At 43.7% G+C, this 22953-nt stretch overlaps 1 protein-coding gene across 1 annotated transcript in view; it reads left to right on the top strand.

The window, feature by feature from the left end:
* LOC109916110 (F-box/WD repeat-containing protein 7-like) overlaps positions 1–16425 on the top strand; it is a 194818-nt gene extending 178393 nt beyond the window's left edge. Inside the window, exons 7-11 of the mRNA XM_048597843.1 lie at positions 3224–3337; positions 4804–4985; positions 10467–10692; positions 11673–11883; positions 15557–16425. Of these exons, the coding sequence (XP_048453800.1) occupies positions 3224–3337; positions 4804–4985; positions 10467–10692; positions 11673–11883; positions 15557–15825 (1002 nt within the window). The 3' untranslated portion in view covers positions 15826–16425. The remainder of the gene's footprint in view (positions 1–3223; positions 3338–4803; positions 4986–10466; positions 10693–11672; positions 11884–15556) is intronic.
* The last annotated feature ends 6528 nt before the right edge of the window (positions 16426–22953 follow it).

Raw genomic sequence — 22953 nt, 5'->3', positions numbered from 1 at the left:
TACTGTGCTATTCATTTAAATAATGTTGCATTATTTGTTCACAAATCCATTTTTGTGCCCATTCCTTTTATCCCTTGATTTCCAGAGTGCAAAAATACATTGATCTTTGCCTTGAACATATTTGCTTTGGGGTTGAGAGTTCTGAAGATTAATAGTTCTGAGTGCAGTAAGCTTTTCTGTTGTCAGTCCGGAATGGCCAGGTGCTCAATATGGTACTATTCCTCACACTTATTGACGCTACAAGTGCAGGAAACAGCACAGATGCCAAGAGGCATGCTGTTTCAGTGTGATTACCTGTCATTCTTCTAAAGTCCCAAATCTCCACATGCATAGTCCCAACCATAATGTTATGTTGGTCTACAGCGTAGAAAAAGGCCCTTCAAGTTTCCACCAGTTTAAAAATAAACAAGCACCGAACTATTCTCCTTCCATTTCTCAGCATTTGGCCCATAACTTGTTTGTCTTGGCATTGCAGGTGCGCATCTAAATTCTTCAAAGTTACGAGGGTTTCTGTCTCGATCACCTTTAGAAGCAATGTGTTCCAGATTGCCACCACCCTCTGGTTGGGGAAAATATTGCCTCACATCACTCTAAACCACCTACCACTTAGCTTAAATCTATGCCCCTTGTTCATTATCCCTTCACCAAAGGGAAAATGTTCCTACCTGTCTGCCCTATGTATGCCTTTCAAATTTATGCATCTGAATCATGTCCCCTCCCAATCACATCTCTCTAAGGAAAACAACCCTAGTCCGTCCAGGCCTCCTCCGTAACTGAAACTGTCCAGTCCTGGCAACATCCTGGTAAATCCCCTCTGAACCCTGTCAACTGGATTTCAAAACTCTAGCTGTGATCTTACCAATAGTTTATACAGTTCCAGCATAACCACCTTGCTCTTAAACTCTGTGCCTCAGCTAATAAAGGCCAATATACCATATGCCACCTTAACCACTTGATCCATGTGTCCTGATACCTTAAGGGGCCCATGCAGATGCTTGATGCTTCCCAGGGTCCTACTGTTTATCATGTATTCCCTTGCCTTGTTTGTCCTGCCCTAGTGCATCACCTCACATTTATCCAATTGTATTCCATTTGACCAGCCTGTTGATATCCTCCTGTAATCTTAAGGCTATTTTCACTTTATATGACTGCATCAATGTTCGTATCATCCACAAATTTACTGATCAAACCTCCTTCATTCAAGTCTAAATCCCGTATATGTAGGCTGTTCCTGGGTAACGAATGTATTCAATTTGTCAAGTACATTCATAAGCTGACTTTTAAGCAAGCTGGAACGTGATACAGTAAAATATAAAACAGCCACTCGAAAGTACACACTTGTTGGATCTTTGAAATTTAATGCTAATAACACATTGTATGGGATCTCGCTCGTGAGTATGAGTGTTCATAAGTCTGATATTGCTAAATTGGGGACCATTGTACGCCACAAATAGCAAGGGCCCTAAAACGGATTCCTACAGAATCCCTCCGGGCACAGGCTTCCAGTCACAAAATCACCCCTTGGCAATCGTCCTCTGCTTTCTGCATTTCAGCCAATTCTGGATTCAGTTAGCCACACTTTTTGGAATCCTTGAATTGGTGTAGTTAGCTTTTGTTTGGATGACCCTGTAGAGATTGATACATTTTGTTTTCATTTGGCTTGAAGTTGTGGATAATGGTGTATTTAGCAACCTGCCTGAATTTCTCCAAGGGTGTGACAGTAAGACCTTTATTGCTTGGGGATTGGAGTTGAAAATAGACAAGAGTTACAATTGTACAGGCTGTTGGTGAGGCTACTCCTGGAGTGCTGTGAACAGTTCTCTGCCTTTCAAAGGGTACTGGCAATGGGGTTGATTCAAAAGAGATTCACTAGGCTGATTCCTGGGATGAAGTGTTTAACTTATCGAGAACATCAGAACGGGTTAGGCCTTTATTGAGCCTGAGTCGGTAAGTCAGCCACGATCATCATGAATGGCACAGCAGGCTTGAGAGGAAATATAGCCTCCCGAGTCTAATTCTTATGATCCTTCTCATTCAATCACTGCAATCTTTGAATGATTTGATATAATTGCACAATTAATGCTTTAAGTACCGGGTCAAGTGTGTTGTCTGTCACATGAATTGCATGTGCTTGGACTGGGCAGGCCTGCAAGGATGGCGTCGTACTAGTTGTGTGTTAGTGGTGAGCTTTCGTGGTTATTTTCTTGCACTAGGCCATGAATTGCCCACTTTATTGAATTCATTCCCATCTTGTTCCTAATGGAAAATTGAAAATTTTGATCTTTAGTTCGCTTATCTCCGTATCGCAACCAAAGAATTGAAAGCCATAAATGTAAATGATTGAGATAACTGTGTCCAAGCAAAAGGTGACCAGTGCAGATTTATCTTTCTCTTCCTGAGAGAACATGCAATTCTGATGTATTAACTAACATCAGTTCCTGTGCTGCTCATGGACAGTGATTCAGTGTAAAAGCTTTCAGACATTATGAAAATATACTATTTTACTACACCCCACCCCTGAAAGTTCACTGAGCCAAGTATGATGCGACACTGAACCATAAACCCATAATACGTGAAGTGACAAAGTTTTTATCTGGAAGCATTCTGCTTTCCTAACTCTGAGGCATTTCTGTATTGGCAGTTATCCTGCTTACTGACCAAAAGCCCACATTAAACTGGTGTATTGTAACTGAGTTGGAGGAGAGTGAGGCTTCCTGCTCCCGATCATTACAGCAGTCTTTTCTGCCAGAACATGAATTTCTGGGATTATTGGTTGAAAACAATTACCAAGCTGTTCATGATTGAAACGAACTGCTACGAGAGGCAAGTTGGTGAAAAATAGATAAACTGAGTTAATACTGGCAGCCTTTGGGAAATAGATCTCAGTACAGGGAGATTTTCAAATACGAAGTGAGGAATGGTAACAGGGAGAGAGAGCAGTGCTGTCTTAAAAAAGCGTGATGGACCAAGTGAGTACCATCTGCTTGTCAGTGTTTTCTCGAAGAGCTGCAGAGAAACCTGAGACTGAAGAGCAAGGGCTGGGAGCTGAATATTATGGCTATGAAGTTTTAATCTCCAAATTGACATGAAGGGCAGATAAAGATGTTGGAGTTGACTGCGTTGCAAAATTAAACAGCATTATTTACATTCTGAAGATATTTAATGTTTGCATTCCGTGTTAGTGCTGCTGACTGGTAAATAATCGTTTTGTTTGTGTTTTCAGGTGCTGAAAGGTCATGATGATCATGTCATCACTTGCCTGCAATTCTCAGGAAACCGGATTTTGAGTGGTTCAGATGACAACACTCTCAAAGTATGGTCCGCAATAACAGGCGAGGTATACATCCTGGTGTCTATCCGACTTCGCTCACAATCACCCCACCTGTGTGCCTCACCTTGTTTGCCCCAACCTCACCCCTCAAAAAACCCCAAATACTTGTCTGTCTGTATTGACTACTGCACACACACCCCTGCATGCCCCGACCCCAAAGTTTTGTCTGTCTTTTCCATTGCCACCTCCTGCTCATTATGTCACAGTTGAGTTGCTCAAGTCTACACGGGCTTTTTGCTAGTCTTCCAGATTTTCCCCTCAACAAGCGGAATTTTGAAACCCTGTTGCAATTTGACTGTTGTGTATGGATGGGATCTAGATGGGGGATCTCACCTTTTCATTACAGCCCAGTGATGTCCGTAGAATGAGGGAATTGTAAACCTGAAGCCACGTTGTACCTGCCCCTCTGTCCACAGCCTTGTGGTTTGAGCCAGTTTGTTAATCACCTCTTGTATTCTTCCAGTGTAGACTGTAGTCAGCCAATTGTTTAGGCACATGTACTGTTTCAGCAATCTACCTGTAACAAGGAAAGAATGAAGTGATTCTCTTTCTAACCCTGTAAAAAGAAACCTCCTTCCTACCCAATGGTCTGTTAACATGAGTTAAATGTTGGTCAAATTGTTGTGTGAAAGTCTTTCTGAATATTTGTTGAGGTGTAAGAGGATTAGGCAGGCAAACCTGAATGCAGAAAATTACCTTTAAGTTCCCTTGAAACAAAAATTAGGAGGATACTGTCGATCTCCCTGGCTGCGCCATTTGTACTCCACACACACAGATGAAATCCACCCAACCTCGAAACACAGTGCTCTCCAATCAGGCAGGAGAGGTTGAGGGATTGCACACAACTTAATGCTGTTCGCTGATCATAGTGAAGGGTGTGGTCAGTTGGAAGACTGGTGTGCAGACTCTGCGATATGTCTGTCTAATTTGCATGTTCAGATAAGTTGAACATGGAGATGAGACAGCATTATTTCCTTAACATAAATCATTTAACTGCTGTTGTAGTCCCATTCTGTCTACGTTGACTGAGTTAGAGATCTGCAGTTTAATTTCACTCTCCTGCTCTTGATTTCTCACCCTGTATGCTAACATGACAAGACATAGGAGCTGGTGTCGGTCATTCAGCTCTTTTAGGTACAGCATTTGTTTTTATCGATGTGACAAAGTTTTCTGCCTCTTCACCCTTTCAGGAAGTGTTCTAGAGCCCCACTATGCTGTGGGTGAGGGGAAAAAAAACTCAACTCTCCTTCTGCAGTTAGCAAAATTCATGCACACCCCAATCATTTCTGTGTAAATTGGATGTTTCGCTCTACCAGCGAGTAGTGTATTTTGCGAGGTACTGTGGCCTGGTTCATGTGAGCCATGATTTAAAAACCCTGTTTATAAATACAAGGCTGTTTCTTTGGTTGAGATTTTCTGCCATTCTGTTCTTGATTGTTTTTAGACCCTCCATTCATTTATTTGTTTTGCAGTGTGTGCAGACGCTGGTCGGACACACAGGTGGAGTTTGGTCCTCCCAGATGAGAGGGAATATCGTTATCAGTGGCTCAACAGACCGTACCCTGAAAGTATGGAACGCAGAAACGGGTGAATGTATTCACACGCTTTACGGGCATGCCTCCACTGTACGCTGCATGCATCTCCATGGCAACAAGTAAGGCAACATCTGGATAAATGGTACACAAAGCAATCTCATATGTAATGCCTGAATAGAAATGTGATGTTGAATGGTGGTACTTGCCAGGTTAAGGGGCATTGCCAGCTATTCAGCTAGAGTAGCCTGTGCTAATCCCTTTCTCAGACCTTTTTACATTCCTGCCCTGCAAACCATTTAACCTTCCAGGCTCTGACTTTGAAACTTGCGAAATCATCCCTCTAATTTCACCTTTCATTCTTCTAATGATCCTCAGTATTGTGTCCCTCCCCACTACCAATTCACTAACCTGTCTAAATGATCTTTTGCCAGTTGTCCTTTTTAAAACCTTTCATAGATTTAAAAATATTTGTGAAATCGCACATCCCAACTCTTGTAATCAGACTAGCAACTCATATAATCCCCTTAACCAGCACCTTCCAAACCCACAACCACTTCCATCTAGAAGGACGTGGGTAGCATATACATGGGAACACCGCCAACTGTGAGTTCTCCTTCAAGCCACTCATCATCCTGACTTGGAAATATATTGCTATTCCTTCACTGTTTGTTGGGTCAAAATCCTGGAATTCTGTCCGTCATGATACTGTGGGTCTACCTACATGGACTGCAGCAGTTCAAAAAGGCAGCTCACCAACAGCTTCTCGAGCAACTAAGGATGGATAATAAATGTCGCCCAGCCAATGACATCCATGTCCCCAGAAAGAATTAAAAAAAACCTGGTCCCATTTTTTAAAAAAAGTCCCTTTTTGTATTAAGATAGGTTTGTAAAATATTAATCTGTAATGTTGTTTCTTTGAGGGGTTTGGCGTTGAGTGAAATGTCACTTGTATGTCAGAGAAAACAGTCGACCTGCTGTCATAAGATGTAGAATGGTGTAATAAGAAAGGAGGATATTCCAACCTTGGACCTAAAGTAGCTTCTATCCAATTAGTGCCCCACAACTTTTTATGTATGTATTCAGTTGCCTTTCAAAAGTTTTATATTAAATCATCTTTTAGGCAACATATTTCATGTCATACAGTGTTTTGTTTCAAAAGCTCCCCATGTTTATTTTGCCACTTACCTTAAATGTCTGTCCCTGTGGTTACTGACCTTCCTGCAAATGGAAAAATACTATCTCTGTATTTTCTGTGACGTGATGATTTTGAACACCTCTTAAGTCTCGCCTTCACCATCTATACTTGTAGGAAGGTGCTACCTTCACACTCTATGCAGCAATGAAGAAACTCAGTCCTGCTATCCTTCTGGTAAATAAATTTCCCCTTGCTTTCTCCTCTCTTCAGTTCCCTCCCAAGCAAAATAAAGCCTAACATATTAGTTGTATTAAAATGTTTTGAGATTTGCAAGAAGCTGGTGCCTGGAGGCTATCTGTATATATGCTTTTGATTGAATAGTTGGACATGAGGTCCTGAAAGCTGCATCCTTCCAGTTTCTCGATTAAAATGTATTACATAAACACTTAATGTGGTTTTTTGCTTCTAATCAAAATATTCCTTTCAACTGAGTCAATGTTGAAAGCTAAAAGCTGTGTTCTGGGAGGTGATATTGATCTGATGTCAAGCCTCCCAGACAGTTGTGTCTCAATCTATCCTGCTGACTTTTACCACACAACCCAGTGTTTGTTTCCTGTTTGTTTTATCTGTGGACCAAGGAAAGGAACCTTTGAATCCAAGTCGCCTGTTTGTCTCTCCTTAAGCTGGCACTTGAAACACATTAAAGTCATAGAGTCGTAGAGGTCAACAGCACAGAAAAAGGTCCTTCAGCCTATTAAGTCTGTGCTGGTCAAAAGCAACCACCTAACTATTCTAATCCCATTTTCAAACACTTGGCCCGTAGCTTTGTATGCCTTAGCATAGCAAGTGTACATCTAAATACTTCAGAGTAATGAGAGTTTCTGCCTTGAGCAGCCTTACAGGCATCCTCTGTAATCCACTACAAAGCTGAAATGTGAGCTCATTTCATAAATGTAAAGCTACTTTAGCAGTGATATTGCTGTAAAACAAATGCTCTGTGTGGTTCTGTCAGTGGAAAAGCTGAGTGACTGTAGTTAGGACCAAGGTGGCAGAAAGCACTGTCTCTCTCATCTTGCTACCCCATGGGTCGCAACATCATCCAAAAATACTTCCTCAACTTACTGAGATGACCAATTAAATACCTTATCCAAATCTGTTTTTAAGAAGCAAAAATCTATCAACTCGGTCTCAGGTACGGTCATTGATTTGCTATCAATATAAAACTTAGTTCAATAAAGTTTCAATAATTGGATACTGTACAGTCAGTAATGCAGGATTATAGCTGGTTATCCCTTTTAGTCTCCCCAAAACAAACACAAATATGTATGCACTTTGCAGGAAAAAGAGAAAAAAGGACTTTCATACAAGTTTTTCTGGGGAAAAAAACCTTTTTGCCCAGTGGGTTATTCTTGAAAATGAAAGGGATAAAGCTTGAACTGTTTGAGTCTGTTGCTTACATATTCTGGCTGATGTGAAGTTACATCACACACCATTCTTGCAAACACAGCTTGCTCAGAAAACATTGTTGAGATTTTTCTTTGATCACTTTGAAAACCATGAATAGGTTTTGTCTGAACTCCACAAGACGGTTTTCTGTGTAGAAATGAGGAAGATCAGCTAGACAACTTGTTCTTGGGTTTTGCTTCAACTCAGGTTGTTCTTGAGCTTCCATCCAACTGAACCAGATGACACAAACATGTCTCTAGGCCAATCATTGTTTAAAGCAGTTCCAGCAGAATCTATAGCCAAGCACGTATCACCAGTCATGTGAATATACAGGCAGCTTTTTTAAAAAAAAAATTCCATTGTTCCCTTAACTTTGGAAGAACTGTCCAAGCTTGGTGTAAAACAATTTTCCACAATCCTAAATAGCTGAAGCCTTCCAAGCAATATTAGATATAAAACAAGTTTGTAGCACTATCTTTGACATCACAGGAACAGTTGACTAAGCTTGCCATCAAGAGACTGAGCAAAACTGGAGTAATTGAGAATCAGGGGGTGTGCATGGGTTGCAGTCATATTGAACACAAAAGTCAATTGTCCCCACTCCAGGACATCTCTGCAAGGGTTCCTCGGGACTAAGCACCAACCATCTTCAGCTGCTTCATCAATGACCTTCCCTCCATCATAGGGTCAAAAGTGGGGATGTTCACTTGATGATTGAACAATGTTCAGCACTATTCGCAACTCCTCAGGTACTGAAGTAGTCTGTGATCAAATATCACAAGATGTGGCCTGTATCCAGCCTTGGGCTGATAAGTGGCAAGTAACATTCGTGCCACACAAATGCCAGGCTGTTACCATCACTGGATCCTCCAGTATCAACATCCTGGGGGTTACCATTGACCAGAAGTTCAACTGGACTCACCACATAAACACAGTGGTTACAAGAGCAGGTCAGAGGCTAGGAATGCTGCAGCGAGTAACTCACCTGCTTACTCGGCAAAGCCTGTCCACTATCTACAAGGCACAAGTCATGAGTGTGATGGAATACTCTGCACTTGCCTGGATGAGTGCAGCTCCAACAACACTCAAGAAGCTTGACACCATCCAGGACAAAGCAGCCCGCTTGATTGGCACTACATCCACAAGCATCTGACCCGAGGTATAGATAGAGTGGACAGCCAGAGACCTTTTCCTCGGGTGGAGGTAGCTATTACGAGGGGACATAATTTTAAAGTGCGTGGAGGTAGATATAGGGGAGACGTCAGAGGTAGGTTCTTTACTCAGAGTGGTAGGGGTGTGGAATGCATTGCCGGAGAGGGTAGTGGAGTCGGCCTCATTAGGGGCATTTAAGCGGCTATTAGATAGGCATATGGATGATAGTATAAGGTTGGGGTGGAGGTTAGATAGACCTTAGGTTTAGGGTAAAGGTTCGACACAACATCGTGGGCCGAAGGGCCCGTACTGTGCTGTACTATATTGTTCTATGTTCTATCCACTCCCTCCACTGACACTCAGTAGCAACAGTGTGTACTGTCTACAAGATGCACTGCAGAAATTCACCAAAGATCCTCAGACAGCACCTTCCAAACTGATGACTGCTTCCATCCAGAAGGACAAGGGCAGCAGACATATGGCAACACCACCCCCTGGAAGTTCCCCTCCGAGCCACTCGCTATCCTGATGTGGAAATATATCACTGTTCCTTCACTGTTGCTGGGTCAAAATCCTGGAATTCCCTCCCTAATGGCATTGTGGGTCTATGCACAGCAGGAGGACTGCAGCAGTTCAAGAAGGCAGCTCACCACCACCTTGTATTGTACACTATGTTCAGCATCATTCACAATGACTCAGACACTGAAGCAGTCCATGTTCAAATGCAGCATGACCTGGATAATATTCAAGCTTGGCTACCAAGCAAGTAACAGTTGAAAGTAGTGCCTTTACTGCCTTAAAGGATCAAGAAAGCAGACACTAGGGGACACCACCATCTGCAAGTTCCCTTCCAAGATGCATACCATCCTGACTTGGAACGATATTGTTGTTACTTTGTCTCTGGACTAAAATCGTGGAATCCCCTTACTACAGCACCATGATGTATCTGTGACACAGGAACTGTAATGCTTCAAGAAGCTATCTTGGCATCACCTTCTCAAGGGCAGTTGGAGATGGGCAGTAAATGTTACCCTTGAAAACAATGCTTGCATCCCATGAGCCAAAAAAAAATCAAGTACAGCAATGATTTAATGAGGCTGAAACACACACAGCCCTGTCACAATTGTGCATGTTAATGTTCTAACCTGCAGGTTTTTTTTTATTGTGCCAATTCAAGCTCCACCTTCTGTACCAGTTGGTTTCAGCCTCACTGAGCATGCAGTTGGCCTGAATAGTGCTATATCTGGGTGTCCATTTAAAAACCAGCTCACGCCAACACTGTACTCACTCACTTTAAAGCACCCTAAATCTGATCATCAGTTGCAGTCAGTTTGCTTAGGGTTTGGTCCAAAGTCTCGAATGGTTTATTGTTATTCAGGTTTATTATTAGTCTCTAATGAAACCAAACCGTTCATTTGTTTAAAGTGAACTTGGTGAAGGATTATCTGTAATGCAAACACATCTGCATGTGTCAGTAATTTTTTTAAGGTTTAACACACTTCCACCTGATGGAAAATTTTGATTAAAATTCTTCAGATCTAGCCTAAGATCATTAACTTTTCGGCAGTAAACATAATAAGGTTGAAATGTACAGTATTCCTTTTAACTCTGCCCATGAACTGTGACCAGGTGCACAATCCAGGATCTTGAATTTGTTTTTGGGAAAGAGGCTTTGAGGTGATATAATTGAAATGGAGACTGTCCAGGGCAATTCTGTCAAGTTAACTATGGAGTCTGTCTGAGAAAAAGAGACAAACGTGTTGGAGTTTTTGTGTTGTAGCATGGGCAGGGAGACCACACTAGCTGCAAAGGTGATCTGGAGAGCTGCAGCTGAAGAATCCTAATGCTTATTGTGTCTTTGCCACAGGGTGGTGAGTGGGTCAAGAGATGCTACACTCAGAGTGTGGGACATAGACACCGGCCGATGCCTGCATACGTTATTGGGACATGTAGCTGCAGTGAGATGTGTGCAGTACGACGGGAAGAGGGTTGTGAGTGGTGCCTATGATTACACAGTAAAGGTGTGGGATCCAGAAACTGAAGCTTGTGTGCACACTCTTCAGGGTCACACCAACAGGGTCTACTCACTTCAGGTAAATATAATGTTCTCTCAATATCTGTTTGTTCAATTCTGTTGATCACCATATATCAACCATACCTGCGTGCCAGTAATCTATTGGGTCAGCCACAAGCCTGTCTAGGGGCAATGCACAAAACCTTTTTAGAATTCATTAGAAGGACCATGTTGGGAGCCTGGGAAACAAGAGATTGAAGAAGCTAAGGAGCAATTGTTGGAGCATCTGATGGAGTGCAGACAGATTACTGGCCATAAAGAGCTCCTTTACTGTTCTACACCAGTGCTAATGTTAGGACACAGTAAAATTGTTTATCCGCTCTGTTTTGGAGTTCTTTAGGGTGGCATGGTGGCTCAGTGGTTAGCACTGTTACCTCACAGTACCAGGGACCTGGGTTCGATTCCACCCTCGGGCGACTGTCTGTGTGGAGTTTGCACGTGCTCCCCGTGTCTGCATGGGTTTCCTTCGGGTGCTCCAGTTTCCTCACACAGTCCAAAGATGTGCAGGTTAGGTGGATTGGCCATGCTAAATTGCCCGTAGTGTCGAGGGGTGTGTAAGTTAGGGGGATTAGCCATGGGAAATGCAGGGTTACAGGGAAAAGGGTAGGGGAATGGGTCTGGGTGGGATGCTGTTTGGAGGGTCGGTGCGGACTTGTTGGGCCAGTTGGCCTGTTTCCACACTGTAGGGATTCTATGACTTATCATGCATTCTCCAAACATTGTAACTTTAGAAATTTGCTATTTCCATGCTTATAATTTCCAAAACAGGATCTGACACCTGTTTGAAGTGAAAGTATCTCATGTAATTGTTTGGAAGAAACCCGAAGTACAAAATGTCAACTGATGTGTTAGTGAATAATGCTGTAGAACACAGCAGCTTGCTGATAGTATGTTGTAGAGGTTATTGTGCCCTAAATCTCCTGATATTCTGGCAGTCTGTCTCTCTCCCCTCTTGTTTGAGGTGGTAAAGTCTGTATATTCTGTTTTTGTTTTGCGCAGTATGATGGTGTCCACATTGTTAGTGGCTCCCTAGACACTTCGATACGAGTGTGGGATGCAGAAAATGGGAACTGTTTGCACACTTTAATGGGACACCAGTCTCTGACGAGTGGCATGGAACTGAAGGATAACATCCTGGTATCTGGGAATGCAGACTCCACAGTGAAAATCTGGGATATCAAGACGGGTCAATGTTTGCAGACTTTACAAGGTGAGATTGAGCGTTTGAATCAGTGTTCCATATGTTCAATGTGAGCGATAAGGACTGGCCAGTCTTCCCAGACAGACAGCTCTGGCTGATTCATTTTATCGTGCTTGTCCCTCTGGGCTGATGTCCGAATCACTGAACTGCATTCACCTTTGGAGAAGGAGGCCTTTTGACTGAGCTACCTGATACAGGAGTTTTGTGCACAGCATTAGAAACTTGCAGTTCATGTCCCACAAAAAATTTTATAAATGATGACTTTTGGCTAAAAAAATGAAACTTGATGCAATATCATAAATCCCAACTGATCCCCTAATGCTAATCTGAGGAGACCACCTGCCATCATTGTCCAGCCTGGTTTCTATTCTGCTGCTGTTTTATTCTGTGTTGGTTTGCAACCTTGAGGTGGGCAGCCACTATCACTGTTAATATGGCAAAGATCTGAAGAATAATTTAAAGGAATGAAAGATCTGTTTTGTGACTGTCAGCAGTAAATTCCGTCTTACAACAAAGCCACAGGCTGAAGTGATGGTCTGAAGCTGTGAATATCACTGCCACTGGGAGTGAAGCTGTTCACCATTCTGAGCTGCCTTGGTTGAACTGCACAGTTTCAAAGCTAGCTTCAGCTGCTGTTGAAGAGATCACCTAGTGAAGGAAAATAAGTGATGCACCTTGCACTCCACTCCTGAACACTGGTTTGATCTGGATGCGACAAGTAAATGGGCAATGCACTAGTAATCAGGAGAGTATAGGAAGCTGGAGAGCGTGATTTGTGACTTTGAGTTGAAGTAAATTATTGCATTTGCAGTCTCCTTGGTGTAATAAAAACCGTGTTCCCCTGTAGTGCAAGTATTACTGTAGGTAACATTTAGTCAGGCAGTTAGAGTTGGGGTTACAGAATGGCTGGATTGGCCTTCCGAATTCTCTGAAAGACTGTCAGTCTGACCTGAAAGAGAAACTCTGTGCTTCACGTTGGTCTAGGACGTATCCATTGATTTGGGACATATTACAGTACAGTACAAACCCCAACCCAAATAAAAAACATCTCACCAGAATGTTGACATTATCTACTGCCAAATAAAAACCAAGGGAACTGTGGATGCTGGAAATCAGAAACAAAAACTGATGTTGCTGGAAAAGCTCAGCAGGTCTGGCAGCATCTGTGAACAGAAATCAGAGTTGACGTATAGAGTCCGGTGACCCTTTCTCGGAACCGAGGAAGGGTCAGCAGACCTGAAATGTTAACTCTGATTTTTCTTCACAGATGCTGCCAGACCTGCTGAGCTTTTCCAGCAACTTCTGTTTTTATTATCTAATGCTAGTCTGGGGTGTCCCCCATACATCTCATGGGCTGACTCTCTTTATTTGGCAATAAAGTAGACGACTGTAAAATTCTGGCAGGTAAAGGCCAGAATGTATATATGGGGAAGCATTAATAATATGCAGCACAGTCATTTAACTAATTGCATTGTTTCAAGTTCCTAATGTTCACAAGTTGTACTTGAAAAACAAAGTTGTGTTGACAGTTCTGATAGGTCCCTTAATGGTGGTTTATTTACTGAAAATGCAACATGAGTAACTAAACCTTTAATATATTCACTCATCTTAGTAAACAACTAAACCAGTATAAGGATAATTAGAGAATTGCAGAATTGTACAGAACAAAAGGAGGCCATTTGACTCATTCTATCCGTACTAGCTCCTGAAAGAGCCACCCAGCTAGTCCCACTTTTCAGCCCTATCTTCATTGACCACTAACTTCATCACTTTCAAATATATATCCAGCTCTCTTTTGAAACCTCCCGAGGAATCCATCTCCACCACTCTCAAGCAGCGCTTTCCAAATCCTAACAACTCTCTCAGTAAAGACACTTCTCTTTATCTAACTCCTAGCCCTTGCTGACAATCCTGAAATTGTGACCCCTAGTTACTGACATACCAGCTAGTGCAAACAAAATATTCTTTGACAACTTAAAAGTTAGTAATGACAGTAAAACATTTTTAAATCCCTTCATGGGATGTGGATGTCACTGGCTGGGCCAGGATATATTGCTCATGGTTTTTGCCCTTGAGAAGGTTCTAGTGAGTTTCCGCCCTGACCTGCTGCTGCCCAATTACATAGAAAACAGGACCATGAATAGACTATTCATTCCTTCCAGTCACTCTTCCATTCAATATGATCGTGGCTGATCCTCCAACTCAGTATAGTTTCTACTTTCTCCCCTTATCATAGAGTGACACAGCATAGGAACCAACCCTTTAGTCCACCTCATCACGCACTACCCTCTGTGAGAAAAAGTTACCCCTCAACTCCTTTTTAAATCTTCCCCTCTTGCCTTAAACCTATTCCCTCTAGTTTCCTTTGACACCTTCAGCCCTTAGAACTATATCTAAGTGCTCCTTGACAACATTCAATATTTTGGCCTCAACTGCTTTCTGTGGCAGAGAATTCCACTGTGCCCACCACCAAATATAGAAAATAGCAGGGGGGTATTTTGGCCCCTCAAGCCTGCTCTGCCATTCATTATGATATTGGCTGATCATCAAGTTCAGTGCTGTAATCCCACTCTCCCCCATATCCCCTGATCCCTTCAGCCGCGAGAGCTATATCAGTCTCCTCCTTGAAAACGCGCACAAGGCTTTGGTCTCAATAGTTTTTGTAGTAGTGAATTCCATAGGCTCACCACACTTGGAATGAAAAAAATTCTCCTCATCTTAATCCTGAAAGGTTGTCCTTAAGACTGTGTCCCCGGTTCTGGACTCCTCTACATCAGGAACATCCTTCCTGCATCTAACCTGTCCAGTCCTTTTAGAATTTTATAGGATTCTGAGATGCCCCTTCATCCTTCTAAACTTCAGGGAATACAATCTCAAATGACTCCATCTGTTCTCATACATCAATCCTACCATCCCAGGGATTAATATGGTAAACTTTTGCTGCACTCCCTCTGTAGCAAGAACATATTTCCTCAGATAAGGAGACCAAACTTGCGCCATGTTTTTACGTTTGTACAGACTCTACCTTCTGATCTACTATAGACGTAATTGTAGGACATCTATTTAGGTAATGCTGCATACATTTTTACTTTGTAAGCTTGTATGTCCCTCTTCAGACACCACCACACTTCAGCACACTGTTCTCCCTGTGTCTACATGGGTTTCCAAAATGTGCAGGTTAGGTGGATTGGCCATGCTAAATTGCCTGTAGTGTTCAGGGATGTGTAGATTAGGTGGGCCTGGGTGGGATGCTCTGAGGGCGGTATGGACTTGTTGGGCTGAAGGGCTTGTTTCCACACTGTAGGGATTCTGTGATATGATATGAATTCACATCCGCCCTTTCTATCTCCATCTCTTCCCAACTCTGCCCCAACTCCTCCCTTCCCTGCCTGCCCTGCCCCAGTCTCACCCCTTTGACGAGTGAAACTGGATTTGTGTGGCAGCCTGTCTACCATACTGGAGATCAGCACAGCCTGAAATCCCAATGCACTGACTGCACAACATAGCCGAGCTCTACTGATGCACTTTCCACAAGATTAACTCCTCTGACTACACATCAGGGCAGAATGCCTGAGGCAACATGTCCTTGTGCTTGCATCTTCCCTAGCTGTGCACCCTGGATGGCTAAAAGATGACTGAAATATGAACCCAGTCCTTTTTGTATTTTGTTTCCCCGTTACAGGTCCAAACAAACACCAGAGTGCTGTTACATGCCTGCAGTTCATCCAGAAGTTTGTGGTCACCAGCTCCGATGACGGGACAGTGAAACTGTGGGACCTTAAAACTGGTGAATTCATTCGTAACCTGGTGGCACTTGAGAGTGGAGGCAGTGGTGGTGTGGTTTGGAGACTCAGAGCCTCCAAAACGAAACTCATTTGTGCAGTGGGCAGTCGGAATGGAACAGAGGAGACAAAACTGCTGGTCCTGGATTTTGATGTTGATATGAAATGAGCTGGTCTTGGCTGAGAGGTGTGTTGCCACTCGTGTCTGCTCACTCACTGGGCCTAGCATGGCCAGCAATCTGCAATCAAACTCCATGCAATCCATTCCAATTTGCCAAAGAAGACTTGACCTTGTGGGGAAAATCGGAGGGTGATCTGCAGCAGCAGTGGAACGGGGAAGGCAGGCGCTGCTTTTACAAACCTGCAGCACTTGACCAGCTGGGAGTGATTTGGGAAAGATTTAAAGCACCTTATAACTGAGCCATCACAGGGGCATCCATCTCTGATGATGACGAGACACTTGGAGACACTTTAAAAAGACTTGCCAAAATTGTTAGTAACAGAAACCTGTACATAAAATGGATATATCTGTATATTATATAAAAGTGTATCTATGTGGATGAATGAAATGAGCATCCTTAACTACATGTCTATATATTGAACTTGGGTAAAGGGGGAAAATTAATCTATACGTGCGTGTGTGTGTGTGTGTGTGAGAGGATGGTGCTAAACAGTCCTGTGTGCGTGTGCTAGTGTGTAAGGTTTTCACTGTCATGAGGCTACAAAGACAGCCCTGTTGTATATTGTATAAAATGTATGGGATTTTTTGGGGGGGGTGGGAACAACAGCATTAAGCTGTAAATGCTGAACTTTTTTTAAAAAAACAACAATAAAATGTTTGAAATACAGTGGTTTGTGCTCCAAGCTAGCCAAATAGAGTCACAGATGTACAGCATGGAAACAGACCTTTCGGTCCAACTCATCCATGTCGACCAGATATCCTAAATAAATCTTGTCCCATTTGCGAGCAGTTGGCCCATATCCCTCTAAACCCTGCCTATTCATGTACCCATCCAGATGCCTTTTAAATGTTTAATTGTACCAACTTCCTCTGGCAGATCATACGCACACCACCTGCTGCATGAAAAAGTCGCCCCTTAGGTCCCTTTTAAGTCTTTCCCCTCTCACCTTAAACCTATGACCTCTATAAGGTCACCCCTCAGCCTCCAAAGCTCCAGGGAAAATAACCCCAGCCTATTCAGCCTCTACCTGTAGCTCAAACCCTCCAACCTTTCCTCACTACATCCTTCCAATAGCAGGAAGACCAGTATTCCAAAAGTAGCCTAACTAATGCACTGTATAGCTGCACCATGACTCGCAACTCCTAGACTCAATGCAGTTACCAATAAAGGCAAGCATACCAACGCCGCTTTCACTGTCCTGTCTACCTGTGACTCCACTTTCAAGGAACTGTGAACCCTGCATTCCAAGGTCTCTTTGTTCAACAATGCTCCTCAGGACCTTACCATTAAGTGTATAAGTCCTGCTCTGATTTGCCTTTCCAAAATGCAGCACCTCACATTTATCTAAATTAATCTCCATTTGCCACTCCTCAGCCCAGTGACCCATCTGATCCAGATCCTGTTGTGCTCTGAGGTAACATTCTTTGCTGTCCATTACACCTCCAATTCTCATGTCATCTGCCAACTTACTAACCATACCTCCTATGTTCGCATCCAAATTTTTTGTACAATTGACAAAAAGTAGTGGAACCAGCGCCGATCCTTGTGGCACACTGCTGGTTACAGGTATCCAAATGGCTAGCTCTCCCTGTGTTCCCTGTGATCTAACCTTGCTAACCAGTCTACCATGAACCTTCTGAATGCTTTACTAAAGTCCATATAGATCACATCCATCATTCTGCCCTCATCAATCCACTTCGTTACTACTTCAACAACTCAGTCAAGTTAGTGAGACATGATTACCCACACACAAAGCCATGTTGACTATACCTAATCAGTCCTTGCATCAGGATTCTCTACAACAACTTGCACACCACTGGTGTCAGACTCACCGATCTATAGTTCCCTGGCTTTTGCTCACAGCTTTTCTTAAATAGTGGCACCACGTTAGCCAACCTCCAGTCTTCCGGCTCCTCACCTGTGGCTATCAATGATACAAATATCTCCAAATGGGGCCCAGAAATCACTTCCCTAGCTTCCCACAAAGTTCTAGGGTTCACCCAACCAGGTCCTGGGGATTTATCCACCTTTTTTTTTTAAGATGTCCAGTACCATCTCCTCTGTAATATGGACATTTTCAAGATGTCACTATTTCCCCACATTCTCTATCTTCCATATCCTTCTCCACAGTAAGCAGTGATGCAAAATACTCGTTTAGTATCTTCCCCCATCTGCTGCAGTTCCATGCATAGGCAACCTTAGAACGTAGAACAGTACAGGCCCTTCGGCCCACAATGTTGTGCCGACCTATTATCCTACTGAGATCAATCTACCCTGCATACCCTACATTTTACTATCCTCCATCTGCCTATCCAAGAGTCACTGAAAAGTCTCTAAAGTATCTGACTCCACTACCGCTGCCGGCAGCGCATTCCACACCCCCACCACTCTCTGTGTAAAGAACCTACCTCTGACATCTCCCCTATACCTTCCTCCAATCACCTTAAAATCAGTAATAGTAATTTCCACCCTGGGGGATTATCCACTCTATCTGTGTCTCATCATCTTGTTAATTCTATCAAGTCACCTCTCATCCTTCGTCACTCCAATGAAAAAAGCCCTAGCTCCCTCCACCTGTCCTCCAGTCCAGGCAGCATCCTGGTAAATCTCCTCTGCACCTAAAGCTGCACCATCTTTCCTATAATGAGGTGACCAGAACTGAACACACTATTCCAAGTGTGGTCTAACCAGAGTTTTATAGAGTTGCAGCATAACCTCATAGCTGTTAAACTCAATTCCCCTGCCAATGAAAGCCAACACACCATACGCCTTCTTTACAATCCTATTAGCTTGGGTAGCAACTTTGAGGGAGCCTTGCAGATCGTTAAGGGACCCTATTCTCTCCGTAGTTACCCTTTTGTCCTTAACATATTTGTCGAATCCCCTTAGATTCTCCTTCACTATATTTGCCAATGCTATCTTATGCCCTCCTGATTTCCCTCTTAAGTATATTCCTACTGCCTTTATACTCTTCTGGGGATGCACTCGATCTCTGCTGTCTATACATGACATATGCTTCCTTCTTTTTCTTGACCAAAACCTCAATTTCTCTAGCCATCCACCATTTCCTACACCTAACATCCATGCTGTTCACCCTAAGGGGAACATACTGTCTCTGGACTCTCATCATCTCATTTTTGATGGCTTCCCATTTTCCAGCTATCCCTTTGCCTGTAAACATCTGCCCCCAATCAATGTTTAGAAGTTCTTGCCTAATACCATCAAAATCAGCCTTCGTCCAATTTAGAACTTTAATTTTTAGATCTGGTCTTTCCTTTTTCATCACTATTTTAAAACTAATAGAATAATGGTTACTGGCCCCAAAGTGCTCCCCCACTGACACCTCACTCACCTGCCCTGCCATATTTCCCAAGACCAGGTCAGGTTTTGCACCTTCTCTAGTAGGCACATCCACATACTGAAACAGAAAATTTTCTCATACACGCTTAACAAAGTCCTCTCCATCCAAGCCCTTAACACTATGGCAGTTCCAGTCTATGTATATATCTATGAATCCCCTACCATGTTCCTGTAAGGCTTCTTGCATTGAAATTAATGCAGTTTAATTTTTCAGTCCTACCTCATTCTCTGCTTTATTCCTGCCTACCCTGTTTGACTTACTCCTTTTCCCAACTGTACCAGTCTCAGACTGATCCCTTTCCTCACTATCTCCCTGGGTCCCACCCACTCATTACTAGTTTAAATCCTCCCAAGCAGTTCTAGCAAATCTCCCTGCCAGTATATTAGTTCCCTTCCGATTCAGGTGCAATCTGTCCTCCTTATACAGGTCACTTTTATCCCAGGAGAGATCCCAATGATCTGAAAAGGTGAATCCATCTCCCCTGCACCAGTTCCTCAGCCACGCATTCATCTGCTCTATTCTCCTATTCCAACCCTCACTAGCTCATGGCACTGGGAGTGTTCCAGATATTACTACCCTCAGGACCTCTTTTTTTAAATCCCTACCTAATTTTCTATATTCTGTCCTCAGAATCTCATCCTTTTCTCTTCCTATGTCATTAGTTCCAATGTGTACAATGACCTCCTGCTTGTCCCCCTCCCCTTTGAGAATATTCTGCACCCTCTCCGAGATATCCTTGATCCTGGCACCAGGGAGGCAACACACCATTTTGATGTCTCGCTGTTAGCCACAGAAACATCTGTCTGTGCCTCTGACTAGAGAGTCCCCTATCACAATCAATCGCTTTGAACCTGGAGTACCCCTCATTACATTAGAGCCAATCTCGGTACCAGAAACCTGGCTGTCAGTGCTACATTCCCCTGTGGGTCCATCTCCCCCTACATTTTCCAAGTAGCTGTGGGAGTCAGTGGGTTTGTAGTGGAAAACTGACTCCCACAGTTCCCTGGACTATACATCCTCACACCCCACTTCCTGTAAAGATTCCATCCCATTCTCCCAGTTCCTCCGTCTCTGTCGTACATGGTGCATCACCTGCCCATTTACCTCCTCCCTCCCCAGTATCCAAGGGCCCAAACATACTTTCCAGGTGAAGTAACACTTCTACATGTACGTTCTGCTCACAAAAAAGACCCTGAACTACCTGTTGCCTGCCACTTTTAACACACCACCCTGTTCCCTGCCCAACATCTCTGTCTCTGGCTTGCTGCAGTGTTCCAACGGAGCTCAATGCAAGCTGGAAGAACAACACCTCACTTTCCGCTTGGGGACCCTGCAGCCCTCCAGACTCCATATCGAGTTCAATAATTTTAGGGCCTAAACTCTCCCATGTCCCAGCTCCCTACCCCACACACCAGGACTTGTTACCACATAGTTGCCATTACACACTACCTATTGTCAGTCACTAATAGTTCCCATTAACAACTATTTGCCCTCCCAGCCTGATCGTTATCAACTCCTTTGTGTATCCAACTGCTCTTCTCTCTCTTTGGGCTCTATCCTATCGTTTACTCCGTACTCCATACCCCGCCCCTTTTTTCTGCACATAAACTGACATTTTCCCAGCCACCATCAGTTCTGAGGAAGGGTCACCGGACCCGAAACATTAACTCTGATTCTTCCTTCACAGATGCTGCCAGACCTGCTGGGCCTTTCCAGCAACTTTGTTTTTGCCTCTTATGAAAAAGGCCAACTTACTATTTGTCTTTCTAATCACCTGCCTGCATGCTAACTTTTTGAGTTCTTTCTTTGAGCACCCTCAACTCCCTTCAACATCTCAGGTGAAATTGACCTCACACGTACATTATACTTCATCTGGTATTAATTGCTACAAGTTTAATCTTTCTAAACTTTGGTGAGGAGAACTTAGAGGCTGCACTTACGTTTTGCCTGGATTTCTATTGTCAGTAAATTTTGATGCATTGGTCTCTCAGTCATTAATATAGCTGGTAAATAGCGACAAACTCCCAGCAGTAATCCTTGCAACCTGTCACTAACTGCAGCCTGCAAGTGTAAATGCTGCATTACCCACTGCTGTTTATTTCCTGACTATTCCCCACTTCTGCATTTAGGCTAATACAACACCAATTCTTTGAAGCCTAATCTTGTGTATTAATCTTTTGTGTGTCATTGTATCAAATGCTTTTTTGAAAATCTGATTATTTTACATCAACTGTCCAGCTAGTCATAGAGTCACAGAATGAGAGGCCTTTTGGCCCATCAAGTTAGTGCTCACCTATCTATTCTAGTCCCACTTTCCACCTCATGCCCCATAGCCTTAAATGTTATGACATTTCAGGTGCTCATCCAAGTACCTTCTAAAGGTTGTGAGGTTTCCCACTTCAATGACCCTCCCAGCAGTGCATTCCAGACTCTCACTGCCCTCTGGGTGAAAACAAAAAGGCTTTCCTCAAATACCTCTAAACTTCCTGCCTTTCACTTGAAAATTATGGCCCCTTGTTATTGATCAAGGAGCTGATGTTGAACTTGTTCAAGGCACTTGTTAGACCTGAGCTGAAGGATTGTGTATGGTTGTGGGCACCACATTATAGGAAAGGTATAAACACATTGGAGAGAGAGTGCACAGGTGGTTAACAAGAATGTGTCGAGGAATGAGAAACCTCAGCTCTGAGGGCAGATTGAAGAAGTCGTGACTGTTTTCTTTGGAGAGGAGGTTAAGAGGCGACCTGATTAAGATTTTCAAAATCATGAGCAGCGTGGAGAAAGCAGATAAGGAGAAGCTGTTCCTGCTCATAAAAGTGACAAAAATGACAGAGGCAGAGAGTTAAAGTTATGTGCAATGAGGTTGCTGACTTGCTCGACGAGCTGGTTTGTTTTTGTTCAGAAGTTTCGTCACCATTCGAGGTGACATCATTAGTGGAACCTCCTAGACAGCGATGTTATTCTGCTCTGCTTGGAATTTATACTGTCTGGTCCGTTATGGTGCGTACTATCATTTCCGGATTTGATCTGTGTGTGTTTGTATATGGGATTCAATTCTATGTGTTGTTGATTGTATTACGGGTGGAGAACCATGCCTCTAGGAATTCCCGTGCATGTCTATGTTTCGCTTGGGCTACAATGGTTACCTTGTTCCAGTTAAACTGATGGCCTTCATTGTCTGAGTGTACCGATATTAAGGAAAGGCCGTCGTGCCGTTTTGCTGCTAGTTGATGTTCACGTATTCTGATGTGCAATACAGGCAAGGGTGTTGTGAGCAAAAGATTTTTCAGCAGGTTTTTGGAGTTTGGAATGGACAGCCTGGAACAGTGCAGGCATGCTCAATTGAGTCATTCAAGAGGGGAACTGGATACCAGAGGGTCAATACTAAGGCCGCACTGTCTGAGGGTCAGTGCTGAGGGAGTGCCGCACTGTTGGAGGTTCAGTGCTGAGGGAGCGCCACACTGTCGGAGGGTCAGTGCTGAGGGAGCGCCGCACTGTCGGAGGGTCAGTGCTGAGGGAGCGCCGCACTGTCTGAGGGTCAGTACTGAGGGAGTGCCGCACTGTCGGAGGGTCAGTGCTGAGGGAGGGGGCACTGTCGGAGGGTCAGTGCTGAGGGAGCGCCGCACTGTCGGACGGTCAGCGCTGAGGGAGCGCCGCACTGTGGGAGGGTCAGCGCTGAGGGAGCGCCGCACTGTGGGAGGGTCAGCGCTGAGGGAGCGCCGCACTGTGGGAGGGTCAGTGCTGAGGGAGCGCC

This window comes from Rhincodon typus, chromosome 6 (genome assembly GCF_021869965.1).
Source record: "Rhincodon typus isolate 14 chromosome 6, sRhiTyp1.1, whole genome shotgun sequence".
NCBI lineage: Eukaryota > Metazoa > Chordata > Chondrichthyes > Orectolobiformes > Rhincodontidae > Rhincodon > Rhincodon typus.
Note: the sequence above shows the minus strand (reverse complement) of the source record. Positions and strands in the feature narration are given on the sequence as shown.